The 19150-nt window shown below is 32.6% G+C and overlaps 4 protein-coding genes across 5 annotated transcripts; 3 read left to right on the top strand and 1 right to left on the bottom strand.

Moving 5' to 3' along the window:
• Positions 1-353: 353 nt before the first annotated feature.
• Positions 354-2759, top strand: stas (Transmembrane protein stas). Of its 2 annotated transcripts, none has more exons than XM_018543556.1 (4): positions 354-671; positions 1065-1188; positions 1280-1408; positions 1742-2759. In XM_018543556.1, the coding sequence occupies exons 1-4, from the start codon at positions 632-634 to the stop codon at positions 2247-2249; spliced, it is 801 nt and encodes a 266-aa protein (XP_018399058.1). In that variant the 5' UTR covers positions 354-631; the 3' UTR covers positions 2250-2759. The 2 variants fall into 2 exon arrangements, with proteins under 2 accessions (XP_018399058.1, XP_018399059.1); XM_018543557.1 differs by having other exon boundaries at positions 354-533.
• Positions 2760-2774: 15 nt separating this feature from the next.
• Positions 2775-4837, bottom strand: LOC108776833 (uncharacterized). The gene is made up of 5 exons (XM_018543559.1): positions 4365-4837; positions 3980-4241; positions 3290-3497; positions 3087-3216; positions 2775-2997 (listed from the first exon to the last, which is right to left on the bottom strand). The coding sequence occupies exons 1-5, from the start codon at positions 4690-4692 to the stop codon at positions 2906-2908; spliced, it is 1020 nt and encodes a 339-aa protein (XP_018399061.1). The 5' UTR covers positions 4693-4837; the 3' UTR covers positions 2775-2905.
• Positions 4838-5227: 390 nt separating this feature from the next.
• On the top strand, positions 5228-10022 carry Polr1C (RNA polymerase I and III subunit C). Its single transcript, XM_018543586.1, has 9 exons — positions 5228-5305; positions 6892-7106; positions 7180-7239; positions 7429-7613; positions 7700-7884; positions 8603-8785; positions 8910-9161; positions 9341-9554; positions 9931-10022. Exons 2-8 carry the CDS (start codon positions 7059-7061, stop codon positions 9448-9450), a joined length of 1023 nt encoding a protein of 340 aa, XP_018399088.1. The 5' UTR covers positions 5228-5305; positions 6892-7058; the 3' UTR covers positions 9451-9554; positions 9931-10022.
• Positions 10023-11565: 1543 nt separating this feature from the next.
• On the top strand, positions 11566-18744 carry LOC108776856 (GILT-like protein C02D5.2). Its single transcript, XM_018543587.1, has 4 exons — positions 11566-12228; positions 15041-15231; positions 15527-15847; positions 16179-18744. Exons 1-4 carry the CDS (start codon positions 12114-12116, stop codon positions 16266-16268), a joined length of 717 nt encoding a protein of 238 aa, XP_018399089.1. The 5' UTR covers positions 11566-12113; the 3' UTR covers positions 16269-18744.
• The last annotated feature ends 406 nt before the right edge of the window (positions 18745-19150 follow it).

Here is a 19150-nt window from a genome sequence, read left to right on the forward strand (position 1 = left end):
ATACAGTCGATATATTTTGATTGTGAATTCTGATAAATAAAAAAAAATCTGTAAACAAATTAATATAAAATACAATCTGAGATAGTACAAACTTATTGTTAAAGTTTTTTTATGTGCAAAAATTCTTTTTTAGATTTTAATAAGTTCGAAACAATAGATATAAAAATAAAAAATCTGTATATGAAGAGATAATTGACAGAAAGTGCAAACTATATTGCCGACATGTTTGACTACCTTTATGCTTATAACGGAAACGCGCAGTCTATGGACAAATCACGTGTCCAATCACCCAATGCCGAAACAACACGAGGCTATCAGCTGACAGAAGGAAGCTGTTATTAGCGTTGTGTGTTTCGAAGGTCCTTCTCGTCACGGTGCAGCCGTTCTGACGCTATACGTCAGTTGCATTCGCACGATATGCACTGAGACGAGACTGGACGAGAAAATCCGCGGATTATAGAAACTGAGCTCGCGAAAGTGATATCCGGAGAGAGAGAGGCGAACGATGAGCTCGCAGGCTGACGTGAGATCAGGTGAGACATCGCAATCGTACGATTGCTTTTTGCGGGGGAAATGCGCCGGGAAGTGGCGTGTTTAGGTGTCGGTCAGCAAATGTGCACGCATATCAGAAATGGCGCGACGCAATCTCAAAGTGACACGTGTAAAAGCGCGTAAGTAGTTCGATGATAGTCGAGTAAACAAAATTAGTGAATTCACGTGGCCCTCTGTATTTATGTGACTTATTGTATTTATATATATATATTTGTTATAGGTTTTATATTTTTTCGATTTATCCTCTAATTTAATTCAACATATTTTAGTACTTCTTTTGTTTTAAAGTTAACAGTAAGTGTAATAACAGCGTTCTGTTTTGCAAATCAGAGGCTCCTAATTCAACGATAGAATGATTATGGATGCCTCTGATATGCGAAATTAAACGCAGCTAAAATATATTCTGTTTTATTTTTTATGTTTAGTCATGAAAGTTGCAATAGGTTAGAAAATTAAATTTGTTATGAAATATATTTGAGATATAAATATATAAATTCTTATTTACTTTGTAGGAATGCCCAAAGCAGCCAATGGTGAAGCTTCAACAAGAAGAGCAGTAATAACTGTTGGGCTCATTTTTGTGGCCTCGTTGACTGCATTATTTTACGTGTACACGAGTTTTCCAGAATTAGAAGAGTAAGAATCGCCATTTATCATTATCTTTGTGTTCATCCTTTCTCCATTATATTGGATACAATAATGAATTCTTTGTGCATTCTTTTCATAGAGATGAAAGACAGCATATGAAGCTTCCGCTTCACATAGAAGATGCCAAGAATTTAGGAAAATTGTTAGAACGATATAAGGATTTATATTACTTCCAAGTATTAGCTGGACTATTTACCACTTACATCTTGTATCCTTGAATATTTTAGTCGCATATTTTTGTTTTGAATTTGTCATTTTTCAAAAAATATTCTTAATTGGTATATATTGGAGTAATAAGTTGGAGTTAAACAAGCTAGGTACGATCAATGTTATGCCGCAAATGCTTTAAAATATTCTTTGATGAGATACATTTAGTAAATTTTTTTCATTTGTTTAATTAGTCAATGCTTTACAGTATTTGTAGTGAAATTTTAACCCCGTACCTTATATTTGTTTCACTTCAATTTATGTATTAGAACATTCTCTGAAAAAAATTTTATCAAAATACACAATGTATTTTCCTTACGTCACATCTCAATAGCCTGCAAACATTTGCCATTCCTGGTTCTATTTTTCTCTCAATCCTTTCCGGATTTCTGTTCCGTTTCCCGGTCGCGCTGCTACTCGTATGTACATGTAGTGCGATCGGCGCATCTTTGTGCTACCTGCTGTCCTCATTGCTGGGCAGGCGGTTGCTGTATCGATACTTTCCAGAAAAGGCAAACGAGTGGACCATTACTGTGACCAAACATCGCGATAATCTATTAAACTATATGTTGTTCCTCCGGATGACGCCGTTACTGCCAAACTGGTTCATCAATTTAGCCAGCCCGGTGATCGGCGTGCCGATGATGCCATTCACTGTTGGCACCTTCTTCGGCGTCGCGCCGCCTTCCTTCGTCGCCATACAGGCGGGTCAAACGTTGCACAATCTCACTTCGTCGAGCGATGCGTGGTCGTGGAACAGTATAATTATACTGTGTATGTTTGCATCGCTCTCCCTACTACCTGTGTTGTATAAGCAGAAGCTCAAGCAGAAGTTCGAATAAACACCAGAACGCTCCATTGATGATATCATCAAGGTATCCGATATTACACGAGGAAAGCCTTCCGATCATGGAGCAGTTTCTAATAATTTCTTAGGAAAAAAAATGATATCAAATGCGAATTGGGATTAGGGTCCGCTTTTTCGCACCGTGTGTAGTTATTTGCATTTGTGGACACATGTATTATACATACGAAATAGTACGACAAATTCTCGCGAGCATAATTTTCGCATAACTTATTTATTGTCGTTTGTAATTTATTTCTACAAGTGTGTTTTAGATTATGTATGGAGACATTTAAACATGTAAACTAAATATAGGCGAAAGTGGAAACAAACTTTTTTTTATGAGTGTCACAAATATGCCTGTATCTTAGACGATATTATACCAGGAAATGATCTCAGGAAATTCTGTGTTGGTAGAATGCTGAATTTTATATTTTATTTCATACGTTATTGTATTGTCAGAAATAATACTCCACTCGGAAAATTTAAATCTGCAAATGATCTTATATGCGCGAATCGATATTCGAGATTAATGTAATGCAAAGAAAAAAATGCAGATAAATTTAACATATAAATTTTATTATAAATATGGCTTCGTCATTATTAGCTACATTATTTTGGCACGTATCTACAGCATTTTTCTTCTATCGGATATTAACAAAACGAAGTTAAATAACCAATAGAAAGAGCAGTAGCATTGTACACTGGTAGACTCACGGGTCTCCAATACCACCAATTGTACCATACTTAAGAACATAAAAGAAAAAAATAAAATGTACGATGTAAATAAATAGAAATAAAAAAGCGCAGATTATCTATGGTCTCTAATACTCACATGTATGTCCAGCGGACAATAAAATAGTCGAGGATCTACAATGTTGAACGCATTCCGAGCTCGGTGTCATTTTTATCAGTCTTGCACCGGCTACACATCGTATCACAATATTGCTACACTCAGGATTGGGCTAAAAATTTATGAATTGGCCATTATAACTAAGACATAATAATTGGAATGTTTTACCATATGATTTTACCTACCAATGAATAAGGCGGTGATTTTGATTCGTCGATAAAAATGAATTTCTCTGTGCCTTGACTCCACCAATTAGGAGTCTCCGCTGGCTTTGGAAATAACTTTCGTAGTATTCTATTGGGCTTCATACGATTTATTCTCCAAGATATGTGAGTAGCAAGAGAAGCAGTGTGGAAGATATCCAATCTATTATCCATAACATCACGGATAGTTCTGTGCAAAACACATAATTTTGATCACACATGTTATACGATTCAAAATTCTGTAAAATTTGAATTAACATATCCTCTAAATTTTTTGGAATAAAATCTCATTGTTTTAAATTGAAAATTTCTCTTTCAATTTTTAGAGTGAGATTTCATTCCAAAGAATTTAGAAAATATATCATGAAATCTATGAAATATACTTTTAAGTTATACATATTAAATTTATAATGTCACATAACATATTACATTAAATTTAATGTATTTGTAATTGGAAAGTATATTTGTGTGTACATGCAAATTAATGTACTTTCCATAAAATTTTATGTAAATTTGCATGAAATTTAATGTATATACATTCATTATATTTAAGACTACTGTAATTTAGTTTTAAGTTAAACTATTTATTATTACTTTTCAGTTACCTCATAACTACAAACTTTTGTTTACATGTACTTAAATTCATAAATGTCTAACAGTATGAAAACTTACTTAAAAGTTTCGTTGTTAGAAAAAATTCTTTTAGCATCTTCATCAAAAACATCTTGATTGCTCTGATATAAATTAACTAGATCTTTCATCTTGACAGTTGTGTTATTTTCTGCTCTAGTATATGGTATACCAACATTAAAGGATCTGCTGATATTATGACCAGTTAAATCCAATACCGAATGGACCATACTGCAAGGCCAGCAGTCCATATCGTTGATGTAGAAGTATGGATTCTCTATCAAGCACCATTCGTCGTATAATTCTGAAGTAATAAATATATTATTAATTAAATATGTAAACATTAAGATACTTCTTATATATCATAACTTTATAATATTATTAAATTTAATAAAATGTTTAATATATTAATTCGAGAATTACAAACCAGATAACGATGGATATAGACTGACAATCGGTACAGCTGCTTTACGCAACATATATAAAACGGGATAAATGGAGTTTTGCGAGATTTTTATAAATATAACGCTTAACCAGCTTTGGCATAAACATAGCAATATGATGGAGATAAAAACGAGTGATAAAATAATTCGCAGAGACTTCGATCGTCGCTTCGATTTTTTCGAGTACTTGGCTTCCAATTGTCGGAAACAAGCTTGAAATATCTTCGACGTTTGCGCCTCCGATATATTGTGAATAGCCGCGTATTGTCTGAGTTGTCGTACACTCTCTTTATATTCGTCCAAATCGGCCATAATCGCGAATCTCTCGATACACTCAAATTACACGTTATTATGTCCTCCTTTACATTTCTTGGACAACTGACAACTTACAAGTCTTAACAACAGTTCTGTCAATTTTTATTTGTACTTTTTCATTTATCCTTTGCACTTGCACTTATATTCTCTCTCTCTCTCTCTCTCTCTCTTCAGCCTTAAAATTTAACCAATAGGACAACACTAGAAAGATTCCGTGTCCATGCGGTGCGTTAATATTTAAATTATTTATTGATATTATGAAATTATATTATATAGAATTGACATTTTATAGCGAAGAATGAAATAAGGTTCTTTTGAAAATATAAAGTGCAGATAAAAAATAAGCATAATAAAATTATGAAAATGCATACTGCTGAATTTGTCACTGAAATATCACGCATGCGCAAAAAAGAGCATGCTAGCAACTCTGCTGCTGCTCTAGAAAAAGCACTGCTCCTCTGAAGTGTCTGAACTTCTGAAGTCTGAACTTGTAGTTGTTTATTGTTTGGTCAGTCCATTGGCGCATTGGCGTAAATAAAGAGACGGCGTTCGGATAGTGCACGTGGTTATTCTTTTATTCTAGTTTGAGAATATTTGAAATATCATTCAGGTAAGAGAGAGAGACGTAGTATTTATTTCCGCAGTGTATTGTCTCGTCATTTGAGAAAATAGAAAATGAAATATCAAAGTAGAGATTTGAGATGGAGTTGAGTTAAAATAAATCGACGGTTATGTTTTCCTCTTTCGTGGGATAACTTCATAGATTTTGGAGTTTATTGGGCTTTATACATGATAAAGGTGCCATAAGAATTCCTGTATTATTCCCTCGGAGCTTAAGAGTGATTTTCGACTAAATTTCGATTAACTCAGCCGGTAAATCTTACATTTATTTGCAATAAAATTTCCGGTTATAAATCGTCGTCCCTAATTTAATTTTCTTATGTCTCAAACAAAAATTATAATAAATAATATATAAATATTTTACTCGACGACTTAATTATTGACTAACAAGGGGAGGGCACATCCAGCATATCGCCAATTGAGATGAAAAAAATTCAGGTGATTCTTTGAACAAAAAAAACGAATGCGTGTTTTGGGATTTTTCGAGATAGGGCCCTGATCGGTAAAAAAAAAAAATTTAATGTAAGTAAAAATACGACATTCATAATTAATTTAATTACAAAAATTATTTCTTATTTTTCATTATGTACCAATTCTATCTTTAAAAATCTAGATTGTCTACTTCAATCAATAATTTCTTCAACTATTAATAATGTTCCATTTATTTTTAATATTGGTTACTTTAACCATTTCATATTGTAATTTCATGTGTATGTTGATAACATTAAATTAACCTCGATAAATTTAAATTTAAATTAATTTACTGTTACCCTGGTAGAAATTCTCTATAAAATAATATTATATTATATTATATAATATAACGGTCAAAATCTAATGTACATAATGAAAAATAAGAAATAATTTTTGTAATTAAATTAATTATGAATGTCGTATTTTTACTTACATTAAATTTTTTTTTTTTACCGATCAGGGCCCTATCTCGAAAAATCCCAAAACACGCATTCGTTTTTTTTGTTCAAAGAATCACCTGAATTTTTTTCATCTCAATTGGCGATATGCTGGATGTGCCCTCCCCTTGTTAGTTAAATTTTTTTTTTTTACCGATCAGGGCCCTATCTCGAAAAATCCCAAAACACGCATTCGTTTTTTTTGTTCAAAGAATCACCTGAATTTTTTTCATCTCAATTGGCGATATGCTGGATGTGCCCTCCCCTTGTAAGTCTGTGTGTAATATAGGGTGTAGGGGGAAAGTTCTCATATTCGCCATTGCATTTTGTTTTATTATAATTTAAAAAAAAAAACGTTTTTGAAACGCAGATTTATTTGTGAGGCGTATGGTAATAATATTGTATTAATTCGTACGTGCCAAGAATGGTTTCAAAATTTAGAAGCGGCAATTTCGACCTAAGTGATAAAGATGGCACATATTTTGTATCATTCATTTTATTTTAATTAAAACAGTTATCAAAAATGCGCGAAAACTTTTCCTACACCCTAAAAACTTTTGAATTTTGTTAATTAAACATTTTTAATTTTTGTTAAGGATTGTCAATTGTTATTAGATTCTCTAGAAATATTTTGTTCAAGAACTTTCAATAAAAAATCTGTTTACAGCACGCTGCTGAAGCATTTCAAAAGTAAGAATTACTAAAAAAAAAATAGCAATTGTGTGTGCGAGTAACGAAATATATTTACAAAAACAAGTAGATAACCCATTTCTTATTAAGAAGAAGAAAATTAATAATATCTCAGTTGTTGAAGTATAATTAATATTAGACAATATGGAGCGAAAGCGGGAACCGCGTTGGGTTATGAAAGAATACGAAAATGTAAGTTTGTTAAGATTCACTAAATAATGTATATTCTTTATAATGTATATATAATATGGATTTGTTTCAATAGTTTGAGGAATATACATATAATACGACAACCAAGTCAACAGCATTGAAGAAATTTGTAAAGGTATAACAGATTGGAATAAAAAGAACAATATATAGATAATATTATATATTAATATTAGATGTAGTAGAAAGAAATCCATTATTTTTCTAATAGATTTCATGCAAAAATAATTGATCTCTTTTTACATACAATATATATATATATATATTGTGTGTATGTGTATAAATAAAAATTTTTTTTTTATTGTAGAACCTGAAAATAAATATAATTCAAGAACAAGACCGAGAAATAGAATTTGATATTATTGGCTGTCATACTTCACTAGCTAATGCATTTCGCAGGATATTACTGAGTGAAGTACCGAGTATGGCTATTGAGAAGGTTTATATCATAAATAATACTAGCTTGATCCAGGACGAAATACTTGCACATAGGTGAGAGAAATGAACATTAACAAGGTTTTTCTATTTTTGTCTCTGAAAATTGTACATAAAAAATTAATATATTATTTTCTTTTAAGATTGGGACTTATACCTCTTCGTGCAGATCCTAGATTATTTGAATATCCCCCAAATGACAAAAAAGATGATGATACAGTTAGTGATAATGATACTTTAAGATATGAGTTAAAAGTTATGTGCAGTACGAACCCGCAAGCGCCTAAGAATTCTCGTCTTCCAGAGGATATGTATAAAAATAGCAAAGGTACTTCACTGAATTGCTTATTATTAAGTTTTCAATTACTAGTTTGATTACAACAATTTTTTTACAACAATCGGTTTTTAAACAATGTTTATTTCATTTCTTAATCACAATAAAATATATAAAATGTACGGATTTCTAAATTGGATTGTGTCACTCTTATCTCATATTTTTTTTACTCATAACTTTTTATTTTCTAATCTCTTATAAAACCAAAATATGCGTGGAATGAGATTGAGATCAAATTTGAAACCTATAATCACGAATTGATCACTCTTATACAAAACCATGTGTTATTTTAATCATTAACATTATATTTTTTCACTTAAATTTGTGTGAAATATCAGATTAGGACGACTAGGAACTGAATCTAAGTTTTTTATATAATAAGAAACTATTTTGTCGTTAAACTGTTTAACATTCTAAAGACAATTTGATTTTTACAAATTAAGTCTATTCTTTGTAGTTAAACTAATGTATACTTATATTTAAAATTATAACGTACGAGATTTTAACAATAATAAAAAATTAATATTATTACATCATTATTCTTATGTCATGCTTAAATTGAATCAAATATATATTTGAGGTGACAAAAGCAAGAAGATTTAGTGTACTTTAGTGTATCGACTAAGAAGACCTAATATTGGGCTAACATAATTATGCTATTTAGTTTTTGAACATAATAAATAAAATTCATAACATAGCATTTTTTTTACAGTTTATAGTAAGGATATTAAATGGGTACCAATAGGCCGGCAAGCAGAGAAGTTTAAAGCAGAACAAATTGGTGTTTTAGAAAACGACATACTAATATGTAAAATGCGTCCTGGTCATGAGATTCATTTATTTATGCATGCAGTTAAAGGCATCGGCAAAGATCACGCCAAATTTTCTCCAGTAGGTATGTAAGATTTTTCGGAATAAAACATTTTTTTATTTCTCGTATTCTAATATAAATGTTATAAATTTTTTTATTTTTAAGTTTAAAATAAATTATTTATGTCTATATTGTATAATATGTTTAGCTACTGCATCATATCGCCTCTTGCCGGTCATTCAGCTAAACAAATCCGTGAGAGATGAAGATGCGGATCTTCTAAAGAGCTGTTTCAGTCCTGGCGTGATAGAAGTAGTAGAACAAGAGACAAGTTCGGGTCAGAAATATCGGGAAGCGCGTGTTAAAAATGCTCGCTATGACAGTTGTTCTAGAAACGTCTACCGTTACGATCAATTAAAGAATTGCGTGGAAATGAGTCGAGTAAAGGATCATTTTATCTGTAAGTACGAATAATCTAGAATTATTAGGAAAGAATTAATTAAAATTTATATAGCCGTTGTGTTACGAGTTACTTTTTTCTCTTGTTGAAACTACTACTTATGACATCTAGAAAGTTCATATATAATACAAATATGTATATATTTATGTTTATGCGGTGTGTGTGTTCTTAATTTATAGTCACCATAGAGTCTGTGGGAACATTATCACCAGCCGTACTATTCATAGAAGCCGTTAAAGTGCTCCAAAATAAGTGCAGATCATTTCTCGCAGAGTTAGAAGACATATGAAAATAAATTCAAGCAAAATAATCTTCTCGATGAAGTAAAAATTATGACGAGTGGTCGTCTCTTATATAGTTGTTCTCTTGGACAGCAATAACAAGATCGTACAAGTAAATCTGTGCCAATTAATAATCTATAGTTAATTTAACGATTTATTTTTAGAAATTGAATAATAAAGTTACTTTATTGAAATTAAAAAATGCCTTATTGATTAATAATAAAAAACCCAATTAATTATTAATCGTCACTAAAAATAATTAATATCATAAATTATCTTTTTAATTTATAATTAAGCTTTTTTATTGAAACTTATTTAAGAATTATGATAACATTATAAAGAAGCTAATAAAAATTGTACTATTATTAACTTTCACAATTATGATTCAGTATTAAATAATCATTATATTTCAAAGTTTTTCACAATAGTTGCAATTATATAATTGCAAAATTATCAATTTTGTTACATTTCACCTAAATATGTTTTAGGTTTGAGACGCCGGTGACAACTGTTGACCGTCTCTGAAGCAATATATATTTATATTATATATTATATTTTTATCAGATTTTTGTAATATGTCTAGACAACATTAAAATTTAAGTAATTATAATCTTTTACATTAATATATGGTAAGAAACACAAACATTAAGAAGATTACAATATATACACAAGTACTCATTGAAAGCTTTCATACTATTTATATATAATCATCATGTTGATCTCATGAGGAAAACTTTAACATGTAAATATATAATAAGAAAAACTACCTTAAAAAATTAAATGCAAAAATAAAATTTTTACCTTAAACTATATATAAAGATTTACACAATTTTAAAATTCACGTAAAAACATTTCTAATTTTGGCGCAAATATATTATAAAAATGCATCAATGGATTTTGTACATATATGACACAAAGATCTTTGTATTCTACTTGTTTTATTAATATATTTATATAATAGAACAAAAAAAAAGTTGTAACAAAGAAAATTAGAGTCACTATTTATAACATTCTTACAAACTAAGTGCATTTATGTATATACATAATTTGCTTAGAAGTAATTATGTATTTATGTATAATATTTGTTATTTCACTAAAAGACTTACTTATTATATTGAACTTATTTTACTTATGCATTATACTGTACTTTTCTTTCCTTTTTTACAATTTACGTTTTAAAATTGAGAAAATTGTGACAGTACAAAAAAAATTTGCCTATCTATAACTATTGCTATTAAAATTTTTATTAATCATAAATTACTATGTACATTGATTTTATTAATCAAATTATTAATAAGATTAATAAAATTATTACCAAAAAATTAAATTTATGGGATTTCTCGCCTAAAACCTTGCCTATTCTTATGAATAAATACTTTAACAGATCTACTATACAAATGTGCTATAAATGTAACGTTTTGAATAGGATTTTCAATGGAAAATTCATCAATTGAGCGATAATTAATGGATCATCTCTAGTTTTTCATTTTAACTTTTGTATGCTTTCCTTTTAGAGGACACACTCGACACAAACATCATTCTACCTTTATCATTCGTTGAATGTCATCTAAAAGGAAAGCATACTTTTATTCAACTTACTCTTCATCTTTTTCTTGTCTAATAATTAAAAAAAAGGTGGAGAGTAAGTTGAACCAAAATTATATTTCATTTATTTTGCTGAAAATGTATATTAATGGTATAGTTTTATCTGGTGTCAAAATAAATACATTGGTGGAAACGAATATAAGTGTTTGATAATTCACATATCTATGGTATAAATATGCAAGTAAAATTTTACCATATCTAAATTACAAGAAAAGACAATAAGACATGTGTATATGCTTTTTTAAAAAGATGATTGGAGGACAGAAGGAAGAAAAATAATTTTGTTATGAGTTAAATGTATATATATAATAACACAAAATTTCTAGAACAAAATTTTTATTGGCAATTCTCATTAATAGTCTAATAAATTTACATATAAATAGAACAACATTCACAGAAAACAAAATAAATCAAAAAAATTAAGAAAGAATAAAACTTGAGAATATTTCTGAAGATCTCGAGGAATTTGCGAGAGCCACGAAATTAAAAGTCTGCTCAATCGATACAAATTGCGGACCGAGATTGAAGTTATATCTGATTGGTGAAGATCTACTTTCCGACTCGTTTCAATTCTCATGCGCAGTGCGCGCTCCGATTACTCGAAAATCTTCGAATACTCCAAACTCCATCCCTGGAGGAATGGCAGCCAATAGAGGGGCTTTAATTTAATCCGTAAAGTTGACGTTTGCTCTCGAGTGCTCGCATCACTGCGGACGCTGCGTGCGAGATGATGCTGCGAGAAATAACGGAAAAAGAAGGAAAGAACATTCGATTCGACACGGTGGCGGTCGTTAAATCCCGTTGGCACGCGTGGCGTTTGCCAAATTGACGCAAAAGCGAGTGCTTGCGAGATTCGAATACAATCGAGCGGAAAGAACGGCCCCGCCGCGTGCGTTCTTAACTATGTCGGCCCTCGCCGCCGCCGGCGCGTTTTCGTCTGATACTGGAAAACGTTGCGTCAGCCCGCGCTAACGAGATCGTCGTCGCGGCGTCGCCGCCGTCGTCGTCGTCGCCGCCGCCGCGCGGAGAGTCGCGCGCGTCTCTTGCTGCGACAACAGCCGGGACGATGGGGTTAGGCTTCCGATGGCGCCTCGTGTTCGTTCTGCTCCTCGGCCTGCTGCTCTGGCAGACCTCCAAGATCTGGCTCGCGTTCATCCTGGAAGACGGCGCCGCCACGCCAGGTACAGAGAGGCGCCGCGCGCTCTTTACGACAGCACTCTCTCCTCTTTCGCGTCTTTTACCGCACCTCTGTCGCCGCCGAACAGGCGGCATGTCGCGCGCACGTCAATCTCCGCCCGCCTCGCTGTTCCGCGAGTTTAACAAAAATCGATTTTTTTTCCGTCACCAGGCGAGTACGAGGCACGTTAACGCGACGAGGAATGTTGACGACGTATATGTTAAGAATCTCAGAGGAGTGTCATATTCGTGTAATCTTTTCTCTACCACAGAAACGTGAAAAGTGAAAATTGTTAAAAGTATATATACACGTACGTATACGCGCACGTACGTGCAAAACTTTTTGACTTTTCTTCAGTCTTCACGTTTCTATTTTAGGAAAAAAGTTACATAATGTGATTGAACCTCATCCGGCCGTCGATCCTATACGAGAAACCATTAATGGACGCTTCTCCAAAGCCGTATCTTTTTCGAAAAGTCGAAGAATTATCGTTTTTTTTTCACCCGATGCTTCTTCGTTCCTACCAATGTAGTTTAATTTTATCCAGGTTCAACTAGAATTTTACGTTTTTTTTTCTAATTCTAAGAATTAAAAAAAGATGAACAATCAATTGAGATTAAAATTGATCTACTTTGGTAGAAAATGGATAGAATGATAACAATTTCCGGTGGAAAGATGAACGATCAACCGAAAGATTCTGATCTATCAATCTGAATTTTGGTTATCTCAGCTAGAATGATATCAGATTATTGATCAGAAAATTCTGATTTGTTCATTTTCAATTAGAATTCCAATTAATACAATCAAATCGTGTTTTGTAATCCGGTGATTCGATATATCGATTCGTACAGCTCTGACATTCCGTAAAACACACGATGCATTATCTTTGTCGAATGTTAAACAAGAATAAATGACACATTGTGCACATCGTGCATTTTAATGGATTCGCTTTACGGAAACATCTGTATCGCACAGGTGTATTTTTTTCAATACGACGATACGATAAGAACGGCGTACCTTATAATCGAAGGTCACGGTTTCTAGCCAGGGTACCCTAAAACGTTTTCCCTAAAAAACACAATAGAAATCTAGGGAATAATTGAACAATTCCGATCGGAATCCATTCCAACTTTGTTCCATAATAGGTACCCAGATTTTTCGTGATTACCTTATTATTGTCCAATTTGCCGTTCGATAAACGCATCCCTAAGCGAAACAATTCAAGATAACGTTAAATGAGAGCAAGAAATGATTGAAAAATGAATTTAATGATCATTTTGGTGTCATTTCAGCATTATTTTGATATCGTGCATGACTTGTCGTTTTACTCGAGTCGTTATCTGAGATTTTTTTAATGGCGCGATCTTTTCCTCTGAATGTTAAAGTGTAGCGAATTCGATTGAACACATTCAGTGAGTGCATATTAAAGTCGTTATACAAACTAAAGATATACGTGTTGTAGAAATATGTATAAAATATAGAAGTTATTTAAAACGTGAAATCCTAAATTTATACCCCCCCCCCCTTCCCCCCCCCCCAGCACTCACACAGATGCTTAAAATAAATAAAAATAATCAAATTTTATAAAAATCGTTATTTTGACTTTCTCGTGACTTGGTGTGTTAGATAAAATGTGTATTTTGTAATTCTGAATATCGGGCATTTCACTTTATATTCGAATTAAATTGCAGTGTGCAACTCTACACGGCTTCAAGTGTACAAGTGCGTCTAATTGAATTTGTATAAGCCTCCACTTGCCTATAGTTTTGAAAGCGCTCGCTGTTTGTGTAACATCTGTTAAATTATAATTGCTATTAATCCTTGCTGTAACAATCGCGATTCTACAGATGCTAAGTACTTATGATTGATTGTATGATTTGGAAATAAGAACAAATCGTGATTTTTGAATGAATAAAACGAAGACGTTTTTCTATTCTGAAATTTCGTAGAATTTGAAATTATAAAAAAGAATCCACAATTTCTCGCACAATTCTAAGTAAGATCTGTTTATTCAAGAGTGATAAAAATTGTGTGACAAAAAATCGGAAAAGCCTGAAGTAGGTATTAAAATTGATATGCATGTCTGCTTTTTATCGATAAACCTTTTAAACTGATGCGCATATTGGTGTAGTAAGTTAAAGTAAGACAAATATGGTTTGTTTCACTTCAATTTATTGTACTGTGTAAATACACTAATTCAAAGAATTCTTTGATAAAAAAAAATAATAAAGTCCCGGATACCACGAGCTCGAAATAATGATTTTTGCGTTACTAATAATAAATGCAGATTATTACAAACTGAAAAATCTTGAAAGTATTTATTATAATTTATACACACGTCTTATTTGGACTTCAAACGAATGAGGAAAAATTCACATGAAGGAAAAATTGAAATAGAAAAATCAAGCTAAATATATACAATAATTACACTGTTCACGTCAATCGACAAAAAAATCGAAGTTTCCATTTATCATCGTCTTTGTTACAAGAAGTGATTCGCAGAAATTACGCCTATTTTTATTAGAAATTATATAAAAAGAATCGCAATTTTTCCTTTTTCTTATGAAAAATTATCTCGAATACAATGAACACGGAATATGTCTTTTGAATACTAAAATATTACGCGAAATTCAAAATTATAAAAACAATTGACAATTTCTTACGTAAAATAATCCCAAATAACTGAGTAATAATTGTTTATTTGATAAATATAAATATTGGTAGATCCTAAAAACACTGTAATTTATATAAATATCTCAGAATATTTTCAAATCAAAATCTTTTAAATATCTTTCATCTTTTTCTTTTAATTGTAGAACTTGAGAACCAAGCTGTGATACCGTTGAGCGAAAAGGATGGACCGGCTCCTCAGAAAGTACATGCGGCTGTGTATTACGAGGCGTTATGCCCGGATTCACGTAGTTTCGTTTTAAAACAATTAATTCCAACGTATCAAAAACTGTCGACAAACATACAAATTGAATTGGTGCCGTATGGCAAGGCGAAGGTAAGAAAACCGTTGCGACAAATCCTGGTAAAACACAGAAATCAATAACAAGAAAGACGATATCATGACCTTATTTTTGTCTATAAGTTTCCTTATATAAGTAACAAATGAAGTCACGATGATACTCTATGGCATTGTAGTTCTGTATTTTACCAAGACTCATTATTAACCGCGTTATATTGTTAAATTAATGCAACTAAATCGCGAGAATAAAATCATTAATTGAGACAATTAGATCAGAGGAACGAGTTAAATGGCAAGCTTTCTAAAGTTACGTATTCGGTTTCCAACACAGACGACAAAAACGAACGATGGGTATCAGTTCACGTGCCAGCACGGACCGATCGAGTGTCAGGCGAATATTATACATGCTTGCTCCATCGACGTCATTAAGGACCCATCGGTACAACTGCAATTTGTGGCTTGCATGATCGAGAATAACATTGATCCGGTATCAATAATGAAAACGTGCGCCGAGCGAATACCCGTTGACCTGGAATCTATAAAAAAGTGTTCAAACACTGGAATGGGGCGGGAACTCCTGGCCAAGTACGGAGAGATGACGAATTCCCTCGTGCCGCAGGTGTCTTTCATACCAACAATTACTCTTGACGGGGTGAGTTTGCTTCGTGACGCTAAATAAAGTATAAGATTGATATAGAAGCTGTTTCAGAATTTACTGCCGGTACTGAAAATCTGTAGTCCACATCACGTATACTACAGACTTTCAGTACTGACAATAAATTTTGTAACACAGTCTTCGTATGTTGTATGATAAATTTTTTAAACACGTTCATTAGCTACAAAATAGAGAAGTTTCCAGATTTTCTCTATATCTTGTGACCAATTAACATACTTGAAAAACTAGTCATCACGACAAATAAAATATTAACTCAAGAGCAATGTGTTGAAGGTAACTAAATAATAATCATATATAATATTTTCAGAGTTCTGAACATCAAGTGAGGATATTGAAAAACTTATTGAAGGAGATATGCCTGCGATTCAAAGTTCCACCAAAAGAGTGTATATCGTGAGAGCACGCATTGTTCACTGCTAGCGAAACATATCTGCATAATCATCGAATTTTGTTATGTTGTACGAGTTTTAAAAAAATTTATGTATGAAAAATATAGTATTTTAAAGAAAAAAAAATAAAGACTGTTTCTCTGTTTTATCTCTCAGCAAGACAATTCTATTGTACATCTTGAACAAGTTCATCCGTTAATTGTTGAAGAATAATTAGACACGAAAACAATACGTAATTTATCTCTTCATAGATGCATAATTGCACAGAATGACGCAGCTGTAAAGCTTCTCCGTAGAATCGTGTGTATCGTAAGAGATATCCAATAGTTTATCCGTCACGTCAGATACACTTGGCTGTGTTTGTCGGGGAGATAAAATCGCTTGTATTATAGATAAACACCAGTTTGCTCCTATATAAGTATATAGGAACAATTTATTAACTTAATATCAACACTTTATACAAACTGTGCCGCTTTATTTATATACGACAAGAAGTGAAGAACGCCTTTGAGATACGGCAGAGAATATACTTACATACACTAGAAACAATTTTCGAATTAGAAGTTCTGAGAAATTAAGGAGCGTTAAAATTGAATGACTACAATCGGTTAAAGTAATAAAAAAGAAAAGAGCTCTATGCTCGAAATAATTTGATTTAAAAAAAAAAAAAGTTTCCTTATTTTGCAACGTACAACGTTCTCACTTTGTTTATAGCGCAACGAATTTGTTTGTTTAAAGAAAATTGCAATTAGCGTAATCGAACGAAAACTCACTTCGTCGATCAATTTCACGTTCGTATGTACACATCGAAATAAATACAACGTTTGATAGAAGCAGGATGTGTCTTGGTACCTCCGCAAATACGGTATAAACGATTTTTTTTTTTTAAGAACAACAACGTGTATTTCAATAACAAAGATCGAGGGGACGCTAAATTAAATATTAGAAGAGCTAACGCTTCAATATTATTCAGTAAAGATTTGGCATTGCCTCGATGTTAACGTTCACAACAAGAGCTTCCATGCGCCACTCTTTTTTTCGCTCGCTTTCTCTTTCTTTCTATCTACCTATCCTCGGCGCGCGAAAATTCTTTCAATAAATAGATTTTGCGATACGGATATAAAATTACTATTATATTAAATACTGGAATAGAGTCTTTGTAACGTAAGAGACTTAATCGCTAGGTATCAGTGTTCGATGAAACGAAGCGGATTTGGAAGCATTTAGATACAGATGCCTGTCGAATACTAACGACCACTTTTACAAAACGAGTGTGTTGACAAATCTTTCTCATTCTTAATAAAGAGTGTAAGTGTTGAAATATACTTCAGGACACAGAATAACCACAGTTTACAAATAGATCCAATGTGTGCTTTTTTTTCTCTCCCCCTATTTTTTTTTCGGGTGTTTAATGGGGAGCGAGAGTTCCTAATTACAATTAATACCGCACTTTCTTGTAACCTATATCTATTCTTCTCAAAAGTTTTCGAGGATAGCGAGAAAAGTCAGAGATATGTAAAGTGGATCCTGTTCACAGAGACACAATGAAATATTCTCATAGCAAAGTATCTAGATGCCATCGAACACAAAAAGAGATGGTTGCTGAAACGAGAGGTCCATTAGTAATGAAGGAAACGAATCGAGTAGCTGTGACCTAAAAATGAGGATATATTTATTTTATCTTTTTTACTTTTTTTTATCTTTTTATCTTTTTTGTTTAATGATCAATGCGATCTAGGTCACCAGAAATACAAGTACTTCTCATTTTGTTCACTTCAATATTAAATAATAAAGGACTGTGGAGGAATTATCTCTTTCATCTTTTTTTCTTAATTTCTTCGTAAATTATTTTATATATATATATATATATTACATATATATTATGACTGAACCACCGACACGCATGATGTTTACGCTGTACGGCATTTATGTTCTTTGCTCTCAAGTTCTTAAGTAACATTATATTGTACGGATCCGCACAAAAATCACACCAGTTTCTCCGATCTGGTTGGCTCCGTTTTTACGAGACTGGCACGCACCCCTGGGCGAAGAAAAGTAATGCACCGATCTCACTGTGGCCTTTACTTCCTTTAATCCCCCATCCCTATTTTATTTCTCCATAGATTTACATATCAACAAAAGTGGTGTCGACGTTGTTTCATTTTTTTTTTCGTTTTTTTTAAAATCTTTTTTGCGCGCATGTATGTAAGGCTTTCCTTAGAGTGGAAGGCAAGTTTACAAATAGGAGATTAAAATGGAACTGGAGGCAAAACGCACTTCGTGAATATAGTATTATAGTGTTTTTCTTTTTCTTTTTGCTCTGTGTGTATAATCTTTCGTGTGTATAGTTTCTCGCGTAAGTATAACTCGTAAAACGTTACGTGTACGTGTGAGTCCCGTGTGCACGAGCACGAGAGGCTGGATGATGTTGATTCAAAGCGTAAGGAAGAGACTTTTCTTTTTTATTTATTATTTTTTTTTTTTCAAATAGGAATGTCGAGACTTCGGATCCTGGAGCTTTCCAACGATCGCGTCGCGACTCGTCCGCGTTCGCGCGACGTCATCCGCATGACAGATCATAATCCCGTCTCGCGAGACGCGACGCGCGCGAAAGCACTAGGTCTGAGCTCCTCGAAGCTTCTCCTCCAATTCTTTCTTCCCTTTATCTCATCTCGCTCTCTTTCATCTCTTTTTTTTTATAAATTTTCTCGCTCGTTACTTATATAAATTAAGTTATTCGTTTGTGAGGCATCGAGGGGTCCAGCACAGCTTTTGCATTTAAAGTCGTCATCAATAACCCAGAGGCCGAAGCGCATCGTATTTATACTTTCTCTCTCTCTCTCTCTCTCTCTCTCTCTCTCTCTCTCTCTCTCTCTCTCTCTCTCTCTCT

The sequence above is a fragment of the Cyphomyrmex costatus genome, unplaced genomic scaffold, assembly GCF_001594065.2.
Source record: "Cyphomyrmex costatus isolate MS0001 unplaced genomic scaffold, Ccosl1.0 scaffold390, whole genome shotgun sequence".
NCBI classification, from domain to species: Eukaryota; Metazoa; Arthropoda; class Insecta; order Hymenoptera; family Formicidae; genus Cyphomyrmex; species Cyphomyrmex costatus.

Coding starts and splice junctions, on each gene's coding strand:
- Polr1C (XM_018543586.1), top strand. CDS start 7,059: ATGGAGCGAAAGCGGGAACCGCGTTGGGTTATGAAAGAATACGAAAAT. Junction 7,614..7,699: donor GACGAAATACTTGCACATAG/GTGAGAGAAATG, acceptor TTTTCTTTTAAG/ATTGGGACTTATACCTCTTC. Junction 9,162..9,340: donor AGTAAAGGATCATTTTATCT/GTAAGTACGAAT, acceptor CTTAATTTATAG/TCACCATAGAGTCTGTGGGA.
- stas (XM_018543556.1), top strand. CDS start 632: ATGGCGCGACGCAATCTCAAAGTGACACGTGTAAAAGCGC. Junction 1,189..1,279: donor AGTTTTCCAGAATTAGAAGA/GTAAGAATCGCC, acceptor TTCTTTTCATAG/AGATGAAAGACAGCATATGA. Junction 1,409..1,741: donor CTATTTACCACTTACATCTT/GTATCCTTGAAT, acceptor ACATCTCAATAG/CCTGCAAACATTTGCCATTC.
- LOC108776856 (XM_018543587.1), top strand. CDS start 12,114: ATGGGGTTAGGCTTCCGATGGCGCCTCGTGTTCGTTCTGCTCCTCGGC. Junction 15,232..15,526: donor TGCCGTATGGCAAGGCGAAG/GTAAGAAAACCG, acceptor TTTCCAACACAG/ACGACAAAAACGAACGATGG. Junction 15,848..16,178: donor CAACAATTACTCTTGACGGG/GTGAGTTTGCTT, acceptor TAATATTTTCAG/AGTTCTGAACATCAAGTGAG.
- LOC108776833 (XM_018543559.1), bottom strand. CDS start 4,692: ATGGCCGATTTGGACGAATATAAAGAGAGTGTACGACAACTCAGACAA. Junction 4,242..4,364: donor TCTATATCCATCGTTATCTG/GTTTGTAATTCT, acceptor TTATTACTTCAG/AATTATACGACGAATGGTGC. Junction 2,998..3,086: donor ATTGTCCGCTGGACATACAT/GTGAGTATTAGA, acceptor TATGTTCTTAAG/TATGGTACAATTGGTGGTAT.